At 42.6% G+C, this 24,394-nt stretch overlaps 1 protein-coding gene across 2 annotated transcripts in view; it reads left to right on the top strand.

The window, feature by feature from the left end:
• Positions 1 to 421: 421 nt before the first annotated feature.
• The window catches only part of LOC132895730 (rho GTPase-activating protein 26-like), a 122,856-nt gene continuing 98,883 nt past the window's right edge, over positions 422 to 24,394 (top strand). For both annotated transcript variants that reach the window (XM_060936551.1, XM_060936550.1), the window contains exon 1: positions 422 to 986. In XM_060936551.1, coding sequence (XP_060792534.1) covers positions 833 to 986 — 154 coding nt within the window. In that variant the 5' untranslated portion in view covers positions 422 to 832. The remainder of the gene's footprint in view (positions 987 to 24,394) is intronic.

Here is a 24,394-nt window from a genome sequence, read left to right as displayed (position 1 = left end):
TGAGATGAGATATTGGTGATGAACACTGGTCAGAAGGGCCCCCTGGAAATTTTTGCTTGGGGCCACAACAGATTCTAGAATCGCCTCTGCACAGCGGGCTCCTCAGACAGGAACCTGAGTCTACAGTGGAGAGAGACTGTACTGAGACAATAAAACCATAATGATAATAAAACTCTCCACTCTGATCTCCAGGGCCACAGTGTGTCACAGCACATCTGGGGATTTGTTTGTTTGTTTGTTTGTGAAGAACAGTTGGGCTTCAGACGAAATCCCCGCTTTGAAGATGACGTCATGGCTCGCGACCAAACAGCCGTTGAGTTCTCCCCCACCCTCCCGCTGTTTCCTCTCGGATTGGGCTCCTGGAACCCTGCAATCCCATTGGCTGAAGGAGCGTCAGTCATCGGATTACCGGTGTGTTGGTAGGTTGGAGCTGCGCTTGGGGGAATCGAGGCGTTTAAAACGCGCAGAGAGGCTCCGCTGCTGCTGAGGGTAGCCTTCACCTCCTCCTGCTGAGGGTAGCCTTCACCTCCTGCTGCTCGGCGCGCGGCTTTCCCGCAGATCTGACCCTGACGGCCTCGGTTCAGTTTGAGGAGCCGCTGAGACACCGGACGCGCGCGCGTCTTTAGGCGGAAGTGGCCGCTGTGGGATGCGACTTTGATGTTTGTTGTTATTTAGTCGCAGCGTGTTGCAGCGCGCGCTCTGTTGCTGAAAGAACAATCAGCGCGCCGGTAATGGAGCGGTAATTAAACACCGCGCGCGCGCCAGCTCTGCTGTTTCCCCTCGCTCGGACCCTGATCAGAGGCTCGGACCCGGACCCGCACCGCACCGCACCATGGGCTTACCCGCTCTGGAGTTCAGCGACTGCTACCTGGACAGCCCTCACTTCCGGGACAGATTAAAGTCCCACGAGCTGGAGCTGGACAACACCAACAAGTTCATCAAAGAGCTCATTAAGGACGGGAAGGCGCTGATCCAGGCCCTGAAGAGTAAGCCCTGTGTGCTCTGGGGTGCACTTTGTTTCTCTAGATAGATAGATAGATAGATAGATAGATAGATAGATAGATAGATAGATAGATAGATAAAAGTTTATTGATCCCTCTGGGAGGGTTCCCTCAGGGAAATTAAAAGTCTAAGAATGCTGTTAGGGTGGAGAGGCTCTGATCTAATCCCATCTGATCTAATCTGGTCTGTATCGCACTAAAACAGTTAACTGTAGGTTGTGGGTTCGAATAAAGCGTGCTCACATGCAACTTCACACTTTGCATTTGTTGCACAGCAAAAACAGCTCTGCATGTTGACTCTCTTTATTTGGGCAGTTCTTCAGCAGAGGGGCCAAAAATTCTGAGCTGATTAAGATCGCTTTCACCGGTCAGATCAGTGATGTTGCTAAAGTGTGGAACCGAAGGCAAAATGGACTGAAACCCAGATTTAAAAATCATCACAACCCCAATTACAGCAGCATCACTTCAGAGAAATCTGGGTTTGAAATTTTAAGAAATGAAAGTTCAGTTTTTTTTTCTGACGTCATTCTGTTACTGACTTTTCTTTCCTCATAAAGGATTTTGCGTTCAGAATTAAACATGGCCACTTTTTCTATGCTTCTTTAGGGTCAAAAGACCCCATACAGTGTGAAATTTTTATTCAATACCATCGTCTTGAGTACTGCAACTAAAAAAAGTTGCCACATTTTGCCTAGAATGTAATTCCGTTACTGAAGAACGACCCATTGGTAACTTCAGCACCAGCAGGGTTCTTCTCCTTCTACTTGGTTCCTGTCCAAGTCCTTTACCTTTAAAGCTCCAGCTGCTTCTGACTCCGGTGTAAACTGGGTGTTTTTATTTTTCTGAAACTCAGATCGGGAGAGAATTTACTTTTCTGTTGATTTCACAGAACTTTTATAAATATAAATGCGCTCATTCAGGAAGAAAACACGACTTGATTATTTTTCAGTAACGGCACGCCCTGGAGTATTTCAGTTCTTGGCACAGTTACAAGAACACGTTGTACACTTATCCACATTTTATTTCATGAGTTAGTTGCTGTTATTTAAAAAACACAAAGTGTAAACTTCTCCTGTTACGAAGGTGTCAGAACATGTAAAGGCTCAACTCTGTTACAGGTCACTGACACTGGAGACTCCTTCCATAATCCATAAACATCACCATAGCAATGACTGCACATGTAGTTTTTATTTTTTTTATGTGGAGCATCCACAGTACAGAACACAAACGCGCGCACACACACACACACACACACCGGCAGTTTCCTCCACACTGTGTGAGATTTCAGGTTGGTTTTTGTGAGTGCTGCTCTGAGGACCCTCTAAAATACCTCTCAGTGTCATCCGACGTATTTTTGCAGGCTTTGTGTCAGAGATTTTCAGTGAGACTCAGCCTACACACACAGGCAAGACCACAGGGCTCACCGTGAGAGTGTTTACTGTCCATTTTCATGTCGCGTTGCCGACTCTACAGACAGTAACCGTCAGCGAACGTTACCTGCTTGTGTATAAACACACAACAAACCTTCTATTTAAGCACACAGTGAAAGGCTCCTGTTTAGAACTTCAGCCATGAACCCTATTCATTATAATCCCAGAGTGAAGCCACAGCCCTGTCGTTCCAAACACGTGTCTGTAATGCACTTTTAATCTCTTTATTGACACTAAAGTCCAAATGATGAGACAGAATGGTTACTGATTCATGCAGGAAACACTGACAGTGATGGAAGATGTAAAGAATAAGCAGTAATAACACAGACGATATCAGGGGCCAGTTACACGCTAAAACCTGTTAATTACAGTAGCACGCAAAATCCTTATCTTTATAAACACTCTGTAAGCTCAGGACTGTGTAAATGTCATGATTACAGCTTTACAGTTTAACTGGAAACCAGCAGTAAGAAGCCTGATGTAAGAAGAAAATGAGGGTTATTATAAAATAAGTGATGATAAACTGCTCACGCTTTTCACTCACACTGTCTGGAGGACTGACTCCCAGGGAACGCTTGTACGGATTTTTATTTTTCCACTAGCTGTGTTCCATATAGTTGAAGCAACGCTACATTTGACTTTCCTCAGAAGTCGGAAGTGTGAACTCAGAATTACATGGTTTTCCAGCTTGGTGTGTTTCAGCTACAAAGTGGGGAAAAACATGGACACTCCTATTAAAGTGTGTGTTTTGTTAGCAATAAGCTTGCAAGCTAATATTAATAATAAGACAAAATAAGGTCCACTTTATTGATCCCCTGTAAATAAATCTTTCACAGGAGAACTCTGCGAAAAACCATGAACTGTACAGTCAGTGTTTAAAGATTTAACCAACTAATGTGACTGTGTTGATTTGATCTGAAGTAAATCTGGTGGTGGGAGTGGTCATGCCGACACGCCCTCATGTTCTGACCCGGGGTTGAGGAAACCTTCCCTACTTTCCGACAGGAATTCCAAGTTGAAGGCCGTTTTCTTCAGCTTCTCCTCATCAGTTTTTTTTAATTTTCCGAGTTCCGAGCATCAGTGGAATGCCGCAGTATTCCCTCGGCTTCTCCTGTCACTCGTCTTGATTGGCTCAGAGCAGCTGTAAGTCTGTAAACGGTTTGCTTTATAATCTGTTCTGGATTCAGGCTTTGGATTTTATAGAACTTCCATCGAAATCAGGATGAAACCTTTTATCACAGGATCACGCTGATACTGTCACAGTGGAAATATGGAGGCTTCCTAAAAACGCTTAATGCACACAAAACAGACAAAAGAGTAGAAATATTGGGTATCTGTCCAATCTGTTGTCTGATCAGTGGTCTGTTTCTGGGGGTGGGTGTTTATTTATTTTTTTGGGGGTGAGTGTCATTTCCTTTCAGTGTTAACTCTCGCTCTGTGTGTGAGACACATCTGTACAGAGCACATACAGAAATCCAACCTGTAAAGAGGAAGAACACGAGAATAAAACTTCTTATAAAGCAGTAATAACACTGACCTTTGAATATTACAATCCCTTCATTAGAGAGCTGATTAAATCCAGCACCTTGCTTTACTCTCAGTGAGCCGTTTTTCATCAGTGGACACCATTTATAAAGCAGATCAGTTTTCAGAGTTTGTACAGAAAAGCCTCTCGTAGTCTGATCAGAGTGACTTCACCAGCGATCGTTCAGATGGATCACAAGTCTGATAAAAGACGACCTCGAGGTTTCTCAGTGCTCAGATGAATTTGACAGAAATTGGTGTGAATGTACGGGATTGTGAAGGTAAAGATGTGTCTTATTTACTGAAAGAAGAAGCTCCTGAGATCCGTCTATTAACTTTGAGCATAAGACGTATATTTTAAGTTGAACTGCAAAATATATAAAGTGCACTAAAATCCTGATCTCGAGTTGTTTCTCAGTGCCGCTCAGTTCTGCTGTATTTGGACTCGTATAAAATAACGTGCTGCTATTCGTCATTATTCTCGACATGACATCATGCACGTATCTGATGCATAATACAGAATGAGAAAGTAACAGTTAAACAGTGAGACGGTGGTTCAGTGGACAGCGATGTTTCCTCACCGCTCCGGTTCTCGGCCCGATCCTGAGCTCGGGTTTCTCTCCGTGTTTGCGTGGGTTTTCTCCGGGTTCTCTCTTCATTAATTCCTAACAATGTTTCCTGAATGTGTATGGGCTGCTCTTTCTGGTCAGTGGTGTTTGTTGTTTTGTTGCAGATTCATTAAGATGTTCATCATGTCCCTCTCTCCGTGGTCTTCTCATGCGTTCATTGAAATTCAGAAGCCATGAACTTCTGTTAGCAGCTGTTAATCCTGAGCTGAATTCACATCATTTCTGTGCAGTGGAAATTTCCCCACAAATGTCATGAATGTAACTTATTGCACTTGATCTTAATAAGGTAATGAAGAAGGCATGAGATAAAAAGACTGAGACAGCAAGTGAGACGGGGAGAGAAAACCGTCCCGGTTCTGTTTGCTGCTTCGTGGTTCGCTGCGTTTGCCGTCGTCTCCGTCTGGAATAAGTATGCACATGGTTTTCAAAACCTCTGCTGCTGAACCAGGAAAAAGGAAGTGAGGTTCACTTGCTCAGCATGAAGCATTATTTTAGGGGCTGACTTCTGGGCCTGGCATGAGATCGCGGGGCAAAAAGATTCTGAAGCAGGACGTTTCTGCCAGCCGTCATGTTTGGGCTTGAGGTTTACTGTAGACGGTGTGATTCAGAACCGTGCCGAGCTCAGGGAGGTGTTCAGGGTGAAATCTTTAGTGAAGGTGGTGCAAGAAGAAGGCAGGTTAATAATCATTCTCACAACACACACACACACACACACACGCTAAATGCCATTTGACCTGGTTCAAACTTCCTGTTTTGTTTCTCCACACTCTAATTGGGTGGCCTTTCTTATGAAAACAGGCTCTCGGTGGGGTCAGACAGGGACCAGCCGGGCTCGGGCACTTCTGGGGCAAAATGTCCAGCGTGGTTTATTGTGTTTATGAAGAAACATTCTGACCTGCAGTCATGATGCTCGTACAAATGGAACAGTAAAACAAATCTCTACAAAAATGATAACCGTATGATTAATCCGTTTGCTTGTAAAATGTCCTGAAGAAGATTTTCAGAGTTTTCAGTCAGAAATAAAGCTCCAGGTGATTTTTTTTTTTTTTCTCTGACTTTTGTGTCTTTAACTGATGATTTTCAGGCTGCACCATGACAAACTTGGGTCTGAACACAACCCATACGGAGTCCTGCAAATTTGATTATAAGTTTTAAGCATAAGTGGAGCTGCAAAAGTCTCTCTCTCTCTCTGACCTGAATTGAGATGAATTGTTTTATTTCAGTGAGACAGTAAGTGCAGAAATGTCTGAGACGTGACTCGGGTTCTCTGTCTTGTGTTCTTGCTGTCCAGCTTGGATAAAAAAAAATCCGTCCAGAATAAACGCTTCAATCTGAACAGGAAATTGATCTGCTGGTTCATTGGGTTTAAAGGCATAAAAGCCTGTGGTGCCCTGAGAGCTCGACTTCACTTTCAGAACCTCGACGCTGGGTTTGTTTTCTGGCCGCAGTTTCACGCCGTGCACCCTGGAACACGATGGGTTTTATAGATTTAGATTATTTAGAACGATGACTCATTACTCTTAATTTTTAATGACCCCTGTGGGCTCTGTGGGCTCCAGCATGTTGATTAGTCGGTGTCACAGGGGACATTCTGAGTCTGAGCAACACGCGTCTGATTTGAGAGCTCAGAGTGAGGCAGGTTTACGTTTCTGACAGGAATAAAGTTTTACTTTAAACACGAACAGGTCGTCGTATAATAGCGCTAATGTTACGCTGAGAATAAACCTGTTTTAAACGGTGAAGAAGAACACTTCGGTGTCATTCCCTCAACAAACCTGACTTCTTTTTTCATCCTTCTGTTGGTCCCTGTTTGGTGGGTTTGGTTTGATTTGATTAAAAACGCTGACGGAGCTTTGCTTCTTGTCATCCGCTGTGTGTTTGGTCTCAGTGGCGCTGATCCGAATGGCAGTAAACTGAGCGGCTCACGTTACACGGTCTGAGTGCAGATTCTTTTCTGAGACAACAGAATCAGCGTAAACGTAACCTTTAATGGGATTAGACAAATATTTTTACATGTTGGATGATTTTGAGATATTAAAGTAACTCGGTGAGCTTTTGATATTTTGATTATTTTACTTTATAGAAATGATGTTTATTCATCTGGTGATTTTTCTTTTACTGTTTTGATGAAATGTTCGTGATTTGTATCAGACGTGACCTGAAGTGTAGTGGGTGTGTTCAGATGATCAGTGCTCGTTAATGATGGTTATTAACAATGATGATGATATCATGAGCCATAAAATGCTGGACAGATGAAAGACTGTGTGTGTGTGTGTGTGTGAACAGTATATACCGTGTTGCCATGAGCTAATGCTCCTGACTGCTCTGTAAAGACAACTGGATTTAATATTTACTCATGTATTTTCTCATACAGAAAGTATGTGCTCCCATCCACACACACACACACATTCATTTAGCGTGATGGAGAGTAAACGCTGCCTGCCAGTCCACTCCTTACATCATCCTCAACGGATCCTTTATTCTTCCTCACGCTTTATATCACGCAATGAGTGAAAAATGAGAAATACGCAGCTGTGTCGTGGAAGTGCTTCGCTTCAATTTTCAGATAAACAGTTAATCTCTCACCGTGCCAGTTATTTCTAGATCAGTCTTTGGCGTATGAGTTTGTGTCGGTACTCAACTGGAGCAGTTCGTCTCTGTCGTGTTACTGAGACTCGCGGTGTGTGTCGTTACCCTTTCATTATCATTCGACCAAAAATAGCTTTCACCTTGCAGTAGAAGAGAGAAACCCCTCGCTGTGTGTTAATCGAATGGCCTCATTCAGATACCCAGATTCATCACCGGCCTACTGAAACACTTCGAACAGGAAGTGGGAGTGGAAGACAGGAAGTGGGTGAGGGGTGATATTCAGCTTCATCTCACTCTGATGTTCCTCAACTCTGTACAATATGGACAGAAATATCAGACTAAAATATGATCACTACATGTGTGATGTGAAACACGTTAATTAATGCACAGGTTAAAAAAAGGTGCCGATTAATTTCCTGTACCAGCAGCTCTGACAGTCGTTCCGCTGTAACATAAATCACAGGTTTACAGTGTCTTGCAAAAGTATTCACCCCCCTTGGTGTTTGTCCTGTTTTGTTGCATTACAGCTGGAATTAAAATGGATGTTTGGAGGGTTAGCACCATTTGATTTACACAACACGCCGACCACTTTTAAAGGTGCACACTGCTGTTTTATTGTGACACAAACAATAATTAAGATGAAAAAACAGAAATCTGGAGTGTGCATAAGTATTCACCCCCTTTCATATGAAACCCCTAAATAAGAGCTGCTCCAACCAATTCACTTCATAAATCACATAATTACTGTAGTTGATTAAGATCCACCTGTGTGCAATCAAAGTGTCACATGATCTGTCACATGATGTCTGTATAAATCCACCTGTTCTGGAAGGACCCTGACTCTGCAACACTACTCAGCAAGCAACATGAAAACCAAGGAGCCTCCAAACAGGTCAGAGACAAAGTTGTGGAGAAGTATAGATCAGGGTTGGGTTATAAAAATTATCCCATGGAGCTCCATTAAATCCATTATAGCAAAATGGAAAGAATATGGCACCACTACAAACCTGGCAAGAGAAGGCCCCGCCCACCAAAACTCACAGACCGGGCAAGGAGGGCATTAATCAGAGATGCAACAAAGACACCAAAGAGAACACTGAAGAAGCTGAAAAGATCCACAGTGGAGATGGGAGCATCTGTCCATAGGACCACTTTAAGCCGTACACTCCAAAGAGTGGGCGGGGCTTTATGGAAGAGTGGCCAGAAAAGTCATTGCTTAAAAAAATCACATTTGGAGTTTGCCCAACAGCATGTGGCAGACTCCCCAAACACATGGAAGAAGAGTCTCTGGCCAAATGAGACAAAAATTTAATTTTTTGGCCATCATGGGAAATGCCATGTGTGGTGCAAACCCAACACTCTGAGAACACCATTCCTACAGTGAAGCATGGTGGTGGCAGCATCATGCTGTGGGGATGTTTTTCATCTGCAGGGACAGGAAAGCTGGTCAGGACTGAAGGACAGATGGATGGCACTAAATGCAGGGCAATTCTGGAGGAAAACCTGTTTGAGTCAGCCACAGGTTTGAGACTGGGACGAAGGTTCACATTCCAGCAGGACAATGATCCTAAATATACTGCTAAAGCTACGTACACTGGAGTGGTTTAAAGGGAAGCATTTAAATGTCTTGGAATGGCCTAATCAAAGCCCAGACCTCAATCCAATTGAGAATCTGTGGAATTACTTGAAGATTGCTGTACACCAACGCAACCCATCTAACTTGGAAGGAATTGGAGCAGTTTTGCCTTGAGGAATGGGCAAAAATCCCAGTGGCTAGATGTGCTAAGCTAATAGAGACACACCCCAAGAGACTTGCAGCTGTAATTGTAGCAAAAGGTGGTTCTATAAAGTATTGACTTTGGGGGGGGAATACTTATGCACACTCCACATTTCTATTTTTTCATCTTGTTGTTTGTGTCTCAATTAAAAAAAATGTGCACCTTTAAAGCTGTAGGCATGTTTATGTAAATCAAATGGTGCCAACCCTCGAAAATCCATTTTAATTCCAGCTCGTAATGCGACAAAACAGGACAAACACCAAGGGGGATGAATACTTTTGCAAGGCACTGTATTTATAACTAATTTACTCATTCTAATGTTATCGTTTCCATAGTAACAGCTCATTCTCAGGGATGTAAATCGAACACTAATAATAAACCGATTCAAACAAAATCCATTAAAGATCGTAAAATCTTTCACAGTCTTCCTCAAATCTCACACACACACACACACACACACACACACACACACACACACACACAGTGTGTAATCAGTGATGTGGTGAAGGTTCTGTAGGGGATGTGAACATTTAAGGAAGGAGTCTCCAGTGTCACTGCTGTGCAACAGAGTTTTTAACTTCATGAGAGAGAAAAAAGATGAAGGAAGGACCGTTTATAGCTGCTCTAACGTTATCGAGAACAGGAGCTAACTTTCTCACAAACAAACATTCAGTAACATTTAAATATCAGTAACAATAATAAATATATACGTTTTAGGAGCATTATCTAAGCTCAATGCTCTTACAAGTTCATAGAACTAAAAAATTTAACAAATGAAACAAATACACACAATTTAATGCAAGAACTGATTAAAATAATAAGTCTTAAGTTTAGATTTAAACACATTAATATCCTCAGCATTTCTGACATGGAAAGGCAGAGAGTTCCACAGTTTTGGAGCACAGAAGGAAAAAGCTCTGTCACCACAGCTTACAGTGTTCACTTTAGGTACGGCTAATAGGTTCTGGTTCGAGGATCTGCGAGTGCGAGCAGGCTTGTAGGGATGAGTAGGCTAGAAATATAATCAGGAGACATGCCGTTTAATGCCTTGTAAGTCAATAGCAAAACTTTGGAGTTGATTCGGAGTTTAACTGGAAGCCAGTGGAGTTTTTGTAAGACGGGTGTGATGTGATCAGGTTTCTTTGATTTTGAAACAAACCGAGCAGCAGTATTTTGCAGTCGCTGGAGTTTAGAGAGATCAGAGTCTGGAAGACCAAATAGAATGCTGTTGCAGAAGTCTAGGCGGGATGTGACGAAGGCATGTCCTAGCTTCTCACAGTCGTTCTTGTTTAAATATTTGCGTATTCGGCCAATGTTTTGTACAGCAAAAGATGCAGGTTTGCAGATATTATTGATGTGAGTGCATCCTTAGGTGCACGATAACCAGTGTCTCACTGTAAACAGGGCGTGGCACATCACTCCAGCATGGAGAGGTTTTATAGAACAGTGCAAACTGTTGTGTTTCTCATTACAGAACACTCACAGATCCCTGGAACCTTTCAGTTACAGAACGCAATAAAATAACACACATCTGGAACATCAGGATCGTAAATCCCAGGATCATGATCAACAGCCACTGTGTTGTAGAACCTTCATTTCATCTAAAGTTTGTCATTTTTCTTGTAGCGCTTCTTATTTTGAATTCGCATAATTATAATGTCAGAGTATATAATGTCTGTGGAATATATTAATAAATTATCACCAAATTACCAAATTCATATCATCAGCCAACTGGATATTGTGAATATCGCAGTTTAGCAGAAATATCACCTTCCCTCAGGCAGCTGCAGTGTTTTTACCCTCAAGAATACCTTTCATATGACAATATTTATATTATTCTTCAGTGCTGTAGTTGAGTCATTAAACCTCGAGTCTGAGTCCAGTCTCGAGTCCCCAATGTTCAAGTCCAAGTCATTAAAGAAAATTTTGAGTCAAGTCCACTATTGAGCCGAGTTGAGGTCAAGACTCCACCCGCACCATGGCTGTTTTAGTGCCATTAACATTAGTTTGTTCCTGAACATGGCGTATGAACAGGTGAATGTGCTTCTCTTTATCAGGGAGTGTGAAGTATTCTGTCAGAGATGGTTGGGAGACGGATGGAAGTGCAGAAGGTGTGTTTATTAATACAAGTGAAGACAGTAAACAATCCAGAACAGCAGGCAAAATCGTGAAACAGGTAACGGGTCGAGCGAGGCACAAACAGCCTATCGTAGACTCGGCAGAATCAAAGACAAGAAACAGGAAATCGGGGATCAGGAAACCAAACAAGGAAATAAGGCTCGGTAATGTGTCAGTAACACAACTCAATACTTCTTAAAGTAAGTGTGCATTCACAGTTTTTATATCGGCATGCTGATTGCACCTTAATCCTGTGCAGGTGCGAGTCGTTTACAGCGTGTGAGAGCCCGCTTGGCGCACGCTGTCCGGAGCGCGCCCGAGAGTCTGTCTGATGCACGCGCCAAGGTGCGCAGGTGTGACACTCTTACAGGAAATTAGTACAAAATTAATGTAGATATAAATGTTATGCCATAATAATTTAGCATGTTACAAAAAATAAAGAAAAAATCCAAGTCCTCGTCTCCAGTTTACGAGTCTAAAAGCAGATAATGCATGAGTCCGAGTCATCAGTGCTCGAGTCTGAGTCGAGTCACGAGTCCTTAAAATTAGGGCACGAGTTGGACTCGAGTACTACAAGCCTGTTACCCTTTTATATTACAATCCGACTGTCAGCAGGAGCAGGAGATGGAGGAGCAGACGCTGGTTGTGGGAGAAAAACATGGCTTTATTCACAAAAACTGGAGTAAATAACAGAAAAAAAAACACAGAACAAAAACAAAACACCACAAATCCAAGGAGCATTCCAGAACAAAGAGCAAAAACCCAGCGAGTGCCCTGTTCTGGGAACAGTGTGTGTTTATGACAGGTGTCCAACGAATCCTAACCAGCCCCAGGTGTGCACCAGAGTGTGTGAGCGCCCCCTGGAGCCCCGGTGTCTGTTTACTTACAAACAGTCTGCATGTGCAGTTGGGGTGTAAATCGGAGCCTTAATGGCGATTCAATACGATATCGTTTTTTTTAAGCCAACGATTCGATTATTTTCGATACTTCAGAATTCCCCACGATACAATTCGATACGATTCAATACTCGATATTTTTATACATTATATCTATTAAGTTTCAAATAAATCAACAAAAAAATAAATCATTTGCCTTTTATTAAGAATACAGAAACAGTATTCTATTCACACAAGCGTGTTACATAGCAGTTGCAAATAGAACAGTTACTCCACAAAAAGAGTAAAATAAAGTGCGATCAGATAAATTGTAATAAAAACAAAATAAAGTCTAGTGCTTACTGTGCAGGTCTAGTATGGCCAATTCGCCTATTCACTGTTAAAAAAAGACAACAAAACAAAGACTGACCTCTACAGTTCAAGTACATCAACCCTGCACTTTTCTTGGTTCCATTTTGAAAAATCATTTGCATTTTATTAAGAGGTAATGGTCACACATCCTCTGCAGTAGGTGAACTGCAAATAGAACCGTTTCTCCACAAAATCAGTTAAAGTGCAATAATAACAAGAAGTAACAAAAGTCTGGGACATACAGTAAGCCTACAGCCCATTCACTGTAAAATAACAAAAATGCATTTGCATTTTAGAAGAATGAGGTAATAGTGGTCACACATGGCCTTGCAAATAGAACAGTTACTCAACAAAACCAGTTTAAGTGCAGTAAGAATCAAAAGTAACACAAGTCTAGGACATAAGCCTACAGCCCATTAATGGCAAAACAACCAAAAACAAGGAGGCTGAGCTCTACAGTTCAATACTCTCAGTGGTGCTCCTTGACAGATTTTTCTTCAAGAAAATCAACTGGTCCACATGCTCAGAAGACCGTGCACTACGCTCTGAACGCACGATGTCCCCTGCTGTACTAAATACACGTTCTGATGGTACACTTGTACCACGAATGCATAAGTAAGTCTTGGCCAGGTCTGCAAGGAGAGGAAACTCAGCTTGGTGAGCTCTCCACCAGTCTGACACCTTACCATCTAGACTCAAAGATGCAACATCTCTGTACTTCCTAATTTCATCATGGGCTAGCTCTTTGGATGTTTGGTCTCTGACATTTTGGTCCTCAGTGCAGAAGGAGTCACCAAACAGGTCCTCTAATACCTTTGATTTCTTGGAAACAGGAGGGCATTCTAGAATGGAATAGAAATTAAAAAAAAGACTTGATTATAGTTGTGTGTTCTATATAAGGGTAGATTTGAGTGTGATTTTATCAAGTATGTCTACAATGTATGAATACACACATACCCTCGGTGGTTTCCGCATCTCACACCTCATTTAGCTCCATAGGAATCGGGTCATGAGAAGAGTGAGGAGGTGTTTCCTCAGGCTGGGCCTCTGACTCATTCTGCAACGCACACAGACACGCATAAAGGCAAACTTAATAGTAAACAGGTACTCAATGGGACAACGAGTTTCAGCATTACTATTAAATTAAACACCATCACTATTAAATGAACCACTTAAGATGAGAAACAACTTACCCTCTGTTCCTTCAGCTGTGCCGCTTCTTCAGCAAGATAGTCAAAGGTTTGGTTTCTTCTCTCATCACGCAGGAAAGGAAGCTTTTTGAATCGGGGGTCCAAAGCAGCTGCTCGGATTAAGAATGGTTCCTCGTCCACATACCGCTCTCTAAGCTCATCAGCCATGAGTCGTTTCATGTCTTTGATTAAGGGGGCGTCATCCGGTGCGGATTCGAAATGCACCAACAACTTCATTCGGAGAGGTGCGATGATGGACACAGTGGGTTGCTTCTCCTCGCACATCAGAGTGGTAGCAACTTTTAGCGGGCCTAGCAGACTCACCATTTGTTCTGCAGTCAAGAGATCACTTTCACTGAGTGTGTGCACGTCACACGAGCCTTTTCTGACTTTCTTGTCGAGAAGTGTCGCCATCACCGCAGCTTGTTGTTCAAGAAATTGTTCCAACATCTTGAAAGAACTAATTCCATCGGGTTTTCATGTCTGCTTTGAGCTTGTGGCATGGATGCCCCAGCAAACTTTGCTTCTCCTTCGAAACTGTGGTCGCAACTGCGCTGCGGTGAAAACCCCCACGATTCTTCTCACGTGCCCTAAAAGCCTTTCTGTGGCCGCAATCTTCAGGCCGTCTTGTGTTGTCAGATTGAGTGTGTGCGCGAAGCACTTTGTGTGGTGACATCTCTGCCTCTTCACCAGCTTTGATCGTGTTAGAAGCGTTGTCGGTGACGAGAGACGGTGCCTTGTCCAATATACCCTTGTCCAATCATCCACCACATGTTGGCTGGATGAGATAATGAGTAATGCTTTATTATTAAGTCGAAATAATGACACCACTTGTGGTTCAGTGCTTCTGTATTTTTGTAATGACATTCGTGTTGATTGTACTTCAGTTCTGTAATTCTATAATCCTGATTCTGAAGTGTCTGCTAAGCATCTGGAGAAGCCATGGCCTAATGGTTCGAGAAGCAGCTTTGGGACCAAAAGGTTGCCGGTTCAATTCCCTGGACTAGCAGGAATGGCTGAAGTGCTTTTGAGCAGTGTGGTGTATAAGTGTCTGCTCTATGCTTTTCTGGCCCACAGGCTTCAGAATCCTGAAAGCTGCAGAATCTGACTGGCTTTTGTGCACCAGATTCTGAACGCTGCGGTAAGATCGAGTCACTGGAAAAGTTCAAGGAATCGTGTCTAAAAAGTTTTCACACAGTTTAGTGATAAAGTTCCACTCTCTCTCTCTCTCTCTCTCTCTCTCTCTCTCTCCCTGAGTAAACCAGACCTCTGATTGTCAGGACTACAGTTGTGTCGATTGCACAACGTTCCAAAATGTAGTCGCGTGAAGTCCACAAGAGTTGTGAAAGAATGTTAATGGCCAGTAAGATGGTGATGGGAAACGCCCCAGGGAGAAGTGCAGGAGGTCAAGCGAAAAACACTACTGTTCTGTTTTCATACATTACAGCTGTGGAACTTTTTTTTTTTCACGACTCATCTGCAATTTGATCTTTTTATGCCTTTTGTTCATCGCTGTTTGTCGTCATGATCAGGAGCAGCGTAGCGCCGTGTCTCTTCTCTCCGGCTGAATACATGTCATTGTGCCGTCGGGCTGCTCTTCGCTCTCAGAAGCAGCGAGTCTTCATGAGGCGCGGTGAAAGTGGCGGCACAATCGAGCAGTGTTTCCAGAGCCGGAGAATAGACGGGACTGGGCGTGTCTGTGACCCGCCCTGAGACACCGCGCACACTGACCACTGCACTGTTACATGCTTTAAAAATTGTCTGCAAAAAAATAAAGCATGCTGCTTTTCTCAGGGGGCTTTATAAGGTTTGGTTAGAAGCAGCAGGTGAAATAATTTTCGAGAGTAAAGAGGAGACTGCAGTGTCGCACTTAAAATCATTCACATTAAACCCTGAAGCCAAAATAAGTAAAATCAGGCAAAAGACTTGGAAAGTGTTTCGTTATTTTATTCTGTAACAGTGTGGAATAATAATGAAGAATGGTTTTGTGGAAGTGATTCGACTGCGTTTTATCCAATTAAGTGTGTTGATGTTTTTACTGGATGAGTGTAAAGACATTACGACTCGCAGTCAAACACTTTTGGCAGCAACATCGTTATCTAATGAAACTCTTTATGACTGTTGAATGGAATTGTTATTTTTTTTATCACTCAGTAGTTAGAGACAGATTCCTGGGCTGAGGTCTGGACTCCTGCGTGTGACCTTCAGTGACCCTGCTTTCATTTAGTGTTACTCAGAGACGGAGCTTCACCTGCTGTTCAGGTTCAGTGTAAGTGTGTTCAGAGTCGTTCCTCTTCGAGGTGGAGGGGGTGTGTGTGTGTGTGTGTGTGTGTGTGTGTGTGTGTGTGTGTGTGTGTGTGTGTGTATTCCTGCCTCAGGTGACTGTGATGGTAAAGTGGGAAAAGATTAACCAGGTCACAGAGGGGACTGTGGAGGACTCGCGCCTTTCAGCTTCTAAGCAGACGTGTGTGTGTGTGTGTGTGTGTGTGTGTGTGTGTGTGTGTGTGTGAGAGTCACACGTTGCAGCCAGTCCACACCTGACCAACACACACCTTTACTGTCAGCATTGCTGGAGTAACAGTAATTAATGTTTTTTTGAAAAGTGTAATATGCAGATTGCGTTATTGCAGTTTATGCATCAGAACAGGAAGTGAGTGAATAATTACAGTGATAATAATAAACTCCACAGCTCACGTCTTGCATCTCAGGTTTTGCTCCACTGTGTCCACAATTGTGGATTTTTTGGAACAGAATTTTCATTTTGGTGCATCACTGATAACTTTTATAAAAAAGCTATTTTTATTGTAAAAAAAAAATCATTTCTGAAATAAAAAAGGATATTGATTAAAGCTAGACAGCCTTTCAATTTCATAAAATCAGTGAAATTTAGTTCTGTCTGAAATGTGGTGATTGTGATATCTGTTTATTTCTGTAATATCTCACAAAATATCAGGCCATTCTGTGGCTGGGAAGTTATTTAATTTGAGGGGATTAAAGCAAATAATGTGCATGAAATCGCTCGCTTGGCGCAGTCAAGCAGACAGAGGAAGTCCGTGTGCGCATGCGCAGGTTTACCTTCTTCTTTTGGGTTTTACGGCAGCTGGCATCCACAGTGCTGCATTACTGCCATCTACAGGTTTCCCTTTGAGCGTGCACTGACAGTTCCATCATTCTGTCGCTAAACGAACAGCTGATCACACCGAGGTGCTCGCTGAGCGCCCATATTTATTAGTTTGGTCCTGCGTTTCCTTTCCTTCGTATATAACATAACGTCTTTTCTTCTCGCTTTCCGTTACTGTAGTCGCTCTTTCACGTTTCATTCTCACACTCACGTCCTCCATTTTTCTCTCCTGTTTCAGATTTGTATCCCACAATGCCTTGTGTGAACGGGGAAAGCCCACCACGTGATGCTTGATGTAGTATCTTGAATTGGGTCATGGTGAAGCAGGAAAAAATAGCGGAGAATTTAGGGCCACATGGAGATAAACTCATTAATTGTTCTATTAAAAAAAAACTAATAAAATTTGGAAGTCTGTGATTTGAATTCAGTGGCTTTTGGTCACTAAAAAAAAACATAATTGGGTGTCGGGGAAAATTCTTTTTATGACCTACACTTGAAAAATCTGAAAGTCAGTATGGTTTTAAAGGCTTGTTGAAGATGACACAAAATATTGGTACTGTATATAATTTAAGTAAATAAATTTTCAACAAGTATAAGTTTTACTGTAAAATATTGGTTTGTCCTTGAACACAGCACGATGTGTGTACTGTCGTGTGTTTATTGTCGTGTGTTTTGCACTTGGTGAGAAATGGCATATTGTGAATCAGATAAGCAGAACTGAAAGGGTTAATAAGTGATAATCCACATACATTGGTGCTTGAAAGTTTGTGAACCCTTTAGAATTTTCTATATTTCTGCATAAATATGACCTAAAACATCATCAGATTTTCACACAAGTCCTAAAAGTAGATAAAGAGAACCCAGTTAAACAAATGAGACAAAAATATTATACTTGCTCATTTATGTATTGAGGAAAATGATCCAATATTACATATCTGTGAGTGGCAAAAGTATGTGAACCTCTAGGATTAGCAGTTAATTTGAAGGTGAAATTAGATTCAGGTGTTTTCAATCAATGGGATGACAATCAGGTGTGAGTGGGCACCCTGTTTTATTTAAAGAACAGGGATCTATCAAAGTCTGATCTTCACAACACATGTTTGTGGAAGTGTATCATGGCACGAACAAAGGAGATTTCTGAGGACCTCAGAAAAAGTGTTGTTGATGCTCATCAGGCTGGAAAAGGTTACAAAACCATCTCTAAAGAGTTTGGACTCCACCAATCCACAGTCAGACAGGTTGTGTACAAATGGAGGAAATTCAAGACCATTGTTACCCTCCCCAGGAGTGGTCGACCAACAAAGATCACTCCAAGAGCAAGGCGTGTAATAGTCGGCGAGGTCACAAAGGACCCCAGGGTAACTTCTAAGCAACTGAAGGCCTCTCTCACATTGACTAATGTTAATGTTCATGAGTCCACCATCAGGAGAACACTGAACAACAATGGTGTGCATGGCAGGGTTGCAAGGAGAAAGCCACTGCTCTCCAAAAAGAACATTGCTGCTCGTCTGCAGTTTACTAAAGATCACGTGGACAAGCCAGAAGGCTATTGGAAAAATGTTTTGTGGACAGATGAGACCAAAATAGAACTTTTTGGTTTAAATGAGAAGCGTTATGTTTGGAGAAAGGAAAACACTGCATTCCAGCATAAGAACCTTATCCCATCTGTGAAACATGGTGGTGGTAGTATCATGGTTTGGGCCTGTTTTGCTGCATCTGGGCCAGGACGGCTTGCCATCATTGATGGAACAATGAATTCTGAATTATACCAGCAAATTCTAAAGGAAAATGTCAGGACATCTGTCCATGAACTGAATCTCAAGAGAAGGTGGGTCATGCAGCAAGACAACGACCCTAAGCACACAAGTCGTTCTACCAAAGAATGGTTAAAGAAGAATAAAGTTAATGTTTTGGAATGGCCAAGTCAAAGTCCTGACCTTAATCCAATGGAAATGTTGTGGAAGGACCTGAAGCGAGCAGTTCATGTGAGGAAACCCACCAACATCCCAGAGTTGAAGCTGTTCTGTACGGAGGAACGGGCTAAAATTCCTCCAAGCCGGTGTGCAGGACTGATCAACAGTTACCGCAAACGTTTAGTTGCAGTTATTGCTGCACAAGGGGGTCACACCAGATACTGAAAGCAAAGGTTCACATACTTTTGCCACTCACAGATATGTAATATTGGATCATTTTCCTCAATAAATAAATGACCAAGTATAATATTTTTGTCTCATTTGTTTAACTGGGTTCTCTTTATCTACTTTTAGGACTTGTGTGAAAATCTGATGATGTTTTAGGTCATATTTATGCAGAAATGTAGAAAATTCTAACGGGTTCACAAACTTTCAAGCACCACTGTATCTTTTGTTCACACTTCTGTATTTTGTGGTGGATTTTCCTAAAAAGCAGATTTACCGTGAAATCCACAGCAGTGCGAGTGAGCTGTAGTCAGACGTTCTTTCACACTCAGGATCAGTACCGTTTTGTTCTCCTCCTCTAAAGACTCGAGTGATGAGCGGAAATGACAGATGGGCCACCAACGCCTGTGTAATGAATCGGGTCTGTTCTCTCCCTCTTATCCGTGATGAGGTCCAGATTAGCGCTGTGTGGAGCAGGCGAGGTTAGCCGACACTCTCGTCGTGTGTGTGTGTGTGTGTGTGTGTGTGTGTTAGCTTGTCACTTTTGAAGAAGTTTCCAACTCAAATAAACTGATTTAGAGAGAACGCCAGCAGGATCTCCTCCAGCGTTCCTCCTGGAAATATCTCACTTTTTATGTTTTGATGAATCTCTGAATGTTGCCTCGACGTGTCACAGTGAGATGGTGTTTAACCTGAGGGAAAATATGAGCAGGATGTGAAGTTGAGGAGGTGATTACTGCTGGCACACTGGGGACTGAAACCTGAGATTTTGATGAAGCTGAGTTTATCCTGATCTTCATCATCTGCTTTTAGGGCTATTGAGCCGCTGTGATTATACACAGACGAACTAAATAAAGATGATTTTGTTAACGGTGTGAGAGTGAACTTTACTCCCTGATGCTAAAGGTCATGGTCCTGTTTTGTTTCAGTGAGAAAATAATTTGACTCTGAATCGACTCGCTGAAGATCAGACCTGAATCAGACATGCTGTGTGTTTTTGGGTTTTGATGTTTTTCTGTAGGTGTGAGCTGCTGAACAGAGCCAAAGCACAAAGATGCAGGAATGTCACATGTTCTGGAGATTTGGACCGATGAAACAAAAAAATGGAAAATAAACCATGCACAAGACACAGAATGTTTCAAACTAGTTAGTTATTTGATTTCTGTGATTCCCCCCCCCCCCCCCCCCCCCCCACACACACACACACACACACACACACACACTTCATTGGAAAAAGTTTCTTTAATTTTATTAAATGTAATTTGTGGGCGGCACGGTGGTGTAGTGGTTAGCGCTGTCGCCTCACAGCAAGAAGGTCCTGGGTTCGAGCCCCGTGGCCGGCGAGGGCCTTTCTGTGTGGAGTTTGCATGTTCTCCCCGTGTCCGCGTGGGTTTCCTCCGGGTGCTCCGGTTTCCCCCACAGTCCAAAGACATGCAGGTTAGGTTAACTGGTGACTCTAAATTGAGCGTAGGTGTGAATGTGAGTGTGAATGGTTGTCTGTGTCTATGTGTCAGCCCTGTGATGACCTGGCGACTTGTCCAGGGTGAACCCCGCCTTTCGCCCGTAGTCAGCTGGGATAGGATCCAGCTCGCCTGCGACCCTGTAGAACAGGATAAAGCGGCTACAGATAATGGATGGATGGATGGATGGATGGATGGATGGATAATTTGTAGTGCTTTTAACTGTGTACATTGTCACAAAGCATCTTTACAGAAATATTTAAAGTTTACTTTTATTCCATCACTGTGTTTCCAACAGGTGAGTGAAAGAGTTTTCCGAGGACATGTTCATCCCTACACGCCCCTCAGACATCATTTCTTTTGCAGTTTTGGTTTGTTTAATGGCGTACAGTGTGACAAAACAGCAAACAAAACAAAAGTATGATATTTTTTCTCTGAGTTGGACTCCCACGTGTGAGACTCTTCACCTCGATCAGCTTCTCGTCCTTTCTGGAGTGATTCAGTACTTTTCTTGAGTCATGTACAACCCCAATTCCAAAAAAGTTGGGACACTGTGTAAAACATAAGTAAAAACAGAATGTGAAGATTTGCAAATCATAGAAACCCTATATTTCATCAAAAATAGTTCAAATACAACATATCACATGTTGAAACTGAAAAATTTTGTTTTTTGAAAAATATTTGTACATTTTTGAATTTGAGGTCAGCAACACGTTTCAAAAAAGTTGGGACAGGGGCAACAAAAGACTAAAAAAGTTGTGTAATGCTAAAAAACCCCGAATTTGGTTAATTGGCAACAGGTCAGTAAGATGATTGGGTATAAAAAGAGCATCCCAGAGAGGCGGAGTCTCTCAGAAGTAAAGATGGGGCGGGGTTCACCGCTCTGTGAAAGACTGCGTGAGCAAACAGTGCAACAATTTAAGAATAACGTTCCTCAATGTAAAACTGCAAAGAATTTGTGGATCACATCATCTATGGTCCATAATATCATTTAAAGATTCAGAGAATCTGGAGAAATCTCTGTATGCGAGAGACAAGGCTGAAAACTGACATTGGATGCGTGTGATCTTCAGGCCCTCAGGAGACACTGCATTAAAAGCAGACACGTGTCTGTAGTGGAAATCACTGTATGGGCTCAGGAACACTTCAGAAAACCATCGTCTGTGAAAGCACTTCATTACTGCATCCACAAACGCAAGTTAAAACCAGATATAAACAATATCCAGAAACCCTGCCCCCTTCTTTGGGCCCGAGCTCTTTTACAATGGACTGAGGCGAAGTGGAAAACTGTCCTGAGGTCTGACGAATCAAAAGTAGAAATTCTTTTTAGAAATCATGGACCCCACGTCCTCCAGGCTAAAGGGGAGAGGGACCATCCGGCTTGTTGTCAGTGTACAGCTCAAAAGCAGCATCTGTGATGGTATGAGGGGGCGTTAGTGCACATGACATGGGTAGCTTGTACATCTGGGAAGGCATCATTAATGCTGAATGATATAAACACGTTTCAGAGCAATATGCTGCCATCCAGACAAAATCTTTTTCAGGGAAGGCCTTCCTTCTTTCAGCAAGACAACGCCAAACCGCTTTCTGCACAGATTACAACTGCATGGCTCTGGAGTAAGAGTCCAGGTGCTAAACTGGCCTGCTGCAGTCCAGACCTGTCTCTTATTTAAAACATTCGGTGCATTATGAAGCGCAAAATATGACAAAGGAGACCTGAACTGTTGAGCAACTGAAATTGTATATCAGGCAAGAATGGGACAACATTTCTTTCAAAACTACAGCAATATCGGTCTCCTCAGTTCCCAAACATTTACAGAGTGTTGTTAAAAGCGACACAGTAGTAAACATGCCCCTGTCCCAACTTTTTTGAAACATGTTGCTGACATCAAATTCAAAATGAGCGTATATTTAAAAAAAAAATTTTTGATATGTTGTCTTTGTACTATTTTCAATGAAATATAGGGTTTCCATGATTTTAGCAAATTTTTGTGTTCTGTTTTTATTTCCAGTTCACACAGCATCCCAACTTTTTTGGAATTAGGGTTGTATGTAGTAGATGTTGACTCATTCGGACTAATCCCGCTCACTCGAGCAGTTACTACTTTTGTTTGTAACCAGCTGCAATATTTTGTAATAAAATCTAATTCATACAGTCAAGTCCATAAGTATTTGAACAGTGACCCAGTTGCCTCTGCATCATCACGATGGATTTGAAATGAAGCCATAAAAAAAAAATCTGTAATTCCTGAACGGTGAATGCGATATTTTTGTTAAACACCTTGAATCAAAGTTGAAAGTCTCCACTTCAGTCACATCTCCGTGGCTTCATTTCAGCCCCATTGTGGTCATGTCCAGAGGCTTAAATTCCCAAAACCATGTCAGTGTCCATATACTTATGGACCTGACTGCCTGTTTGTAACCATTCATGAGGGTTTCCGTTTTCCGGTTGAAAGTACGTTGTGCGCATTCTGGGTGCCATTTCTCACTGGAGGTTTTTATTTTATCTTTGTGTGTGTGTGTGTGTGTGTGTGTGTGTGTGTAGTTTTGATGTTTGTTTCTGTTTGAGTGTTTTTGTCCGCCAGTTGTGGTGTAGCTCCGGACCCAGTTTTGGGGGTCCGTTCCCTCCAGGCCTTGGTTCGCTGTGGGTGATGCCTGTGCTCCTCGTTGTGGACTGCAGTGAGCTCGTTGCTCATTTTAACTTCGTGGTTGTCCAGCGCTCTGTGCAGCAGTGCTTTAGTGCTTGGTGTGCTGTTCTGAGTGATGTTGCCCGGCGGCGGCGCGGCGGCTGTGCAGGCAGTGTGGGACTTGTTTTCGTGCGCCTTTTGGTGGGACTGTGGCTGCTACACCATTTGGAATGACATCCTGACCTCTATTTGGTGGCCTTTTTTTTTTTTTTTTTTTTCCCTGTAATTGTAAAGCGACCTTGGGTTTTGCGAAAGGCGCTATATAAGTTTAACTGATTTATTCTTTGTCCCGTGTGGTTCATATCTGAAGGCCACACCCTGTCTGCATGCAGTATGTAGATTCCTTGCTGAATGAACTTCCACTGTGTACAGTACTTTGTGAAATTACCATTGTGAATCTTGTGGATGTTCCTCTCCAAGGAAACGATGTCCAGAGAAGAAGACTGAAAATCACAAACTCCTGGAGAGAAACCGCACAGAATCGTTACGCTGATGCTGTGGTTGGTTTGTCCAGAGTTCGATGTGGCAGGGAGGATGTTAATGATATAAAATGGATGCCGGATTTGATAGCACAGGGTAGAAGTGTTCCAGAGTGGGCTGGGTGAGACAGGCCTGTGTTGGCTGATGAGATGCGCTGACTGTATTCAGGCTTCGGTTCAAGGCTGTCCTCGGAAATTACACTCATGGGAACACGTGTTATGAAACTCATCACTCAGTTCCTGGCAATATTTCATGTTCTAAGAAGGGGAAAGAGGAACTTGCAGTAATCTGAAGCCATCAGTGTTGCACATTGAAGCCACTTCCTCAGACAGGGGATGGATTTAGATATTTATATTTGTGGCTTGATTTGATGTAGCCTTGGGTTTGGACTTATCAGGATTCATGGTCTGTGCAGCTGCAGCCTGATCCACGCCTTGAATCCCTCTGCAGCGTGTGGAGAACAATGGGAGCCGCCTTGTACAAAGCAGTTTAATTTTCATGATGAAAAACTTTCAGACACGAGTGTGATCTGATCCAAATACGCAGTAAATATCTGATTAATGGCGCTGTGACCCTGAGTGATGTGCGTGAGCTGTACTCCTCACACGTGGTATTTAAAAATAAAAAAAAAAGGACTAGCATGCGCTCACTCGCCTCTCAAACAGCATGTTAATTTCAGCGTGCGGCGATCAGGGTGGTTTACAGAGAACAACTGTGTCGATTTTGAGTGTCTGATCTATTCCTAACATGCCCTATATGTAAATAAAACCTTTTCACACAATTGCTCGCTGTCTGTTTAGCTTTGATTTTGTTGCTGTTTTGTATGCAAAAAAGAAATAAGAGAAAAACCCTGGAGGACGGATTGTTTGTGGAGATGAAGACAGTGAGGCAGAAATCGTTTGTTGTGCAAAGAGACCTGGAGGTACAGCGAATGAAGAGACAGCTGTTTTTAAACTGTACGCCTTCAGGAGTGATGTGTTTTTATTTTTGCTTTAACGACCA

This window comes from Neoarius graeffei, chromosome 12, assembly GCF_027579695.1.
Source record: "Neoarius graeffei isolate fNeoGra1 chromosome 12, fNeoGra1.pri, whole genome shotgun sequence".
Classification (NCBI taxonomy): domain Eukaryota; kingdom Metazoa; phylum Chordata; class Actinopteri; order Siluriformes; family Ariidae; genus Neoarius; species Neoarius graeffei.
The sequence above is the reverse complement of the archived record's forward strand: the minus strand, read 5'-3'. Positions and strand labels throughout refer to the sequence as shown.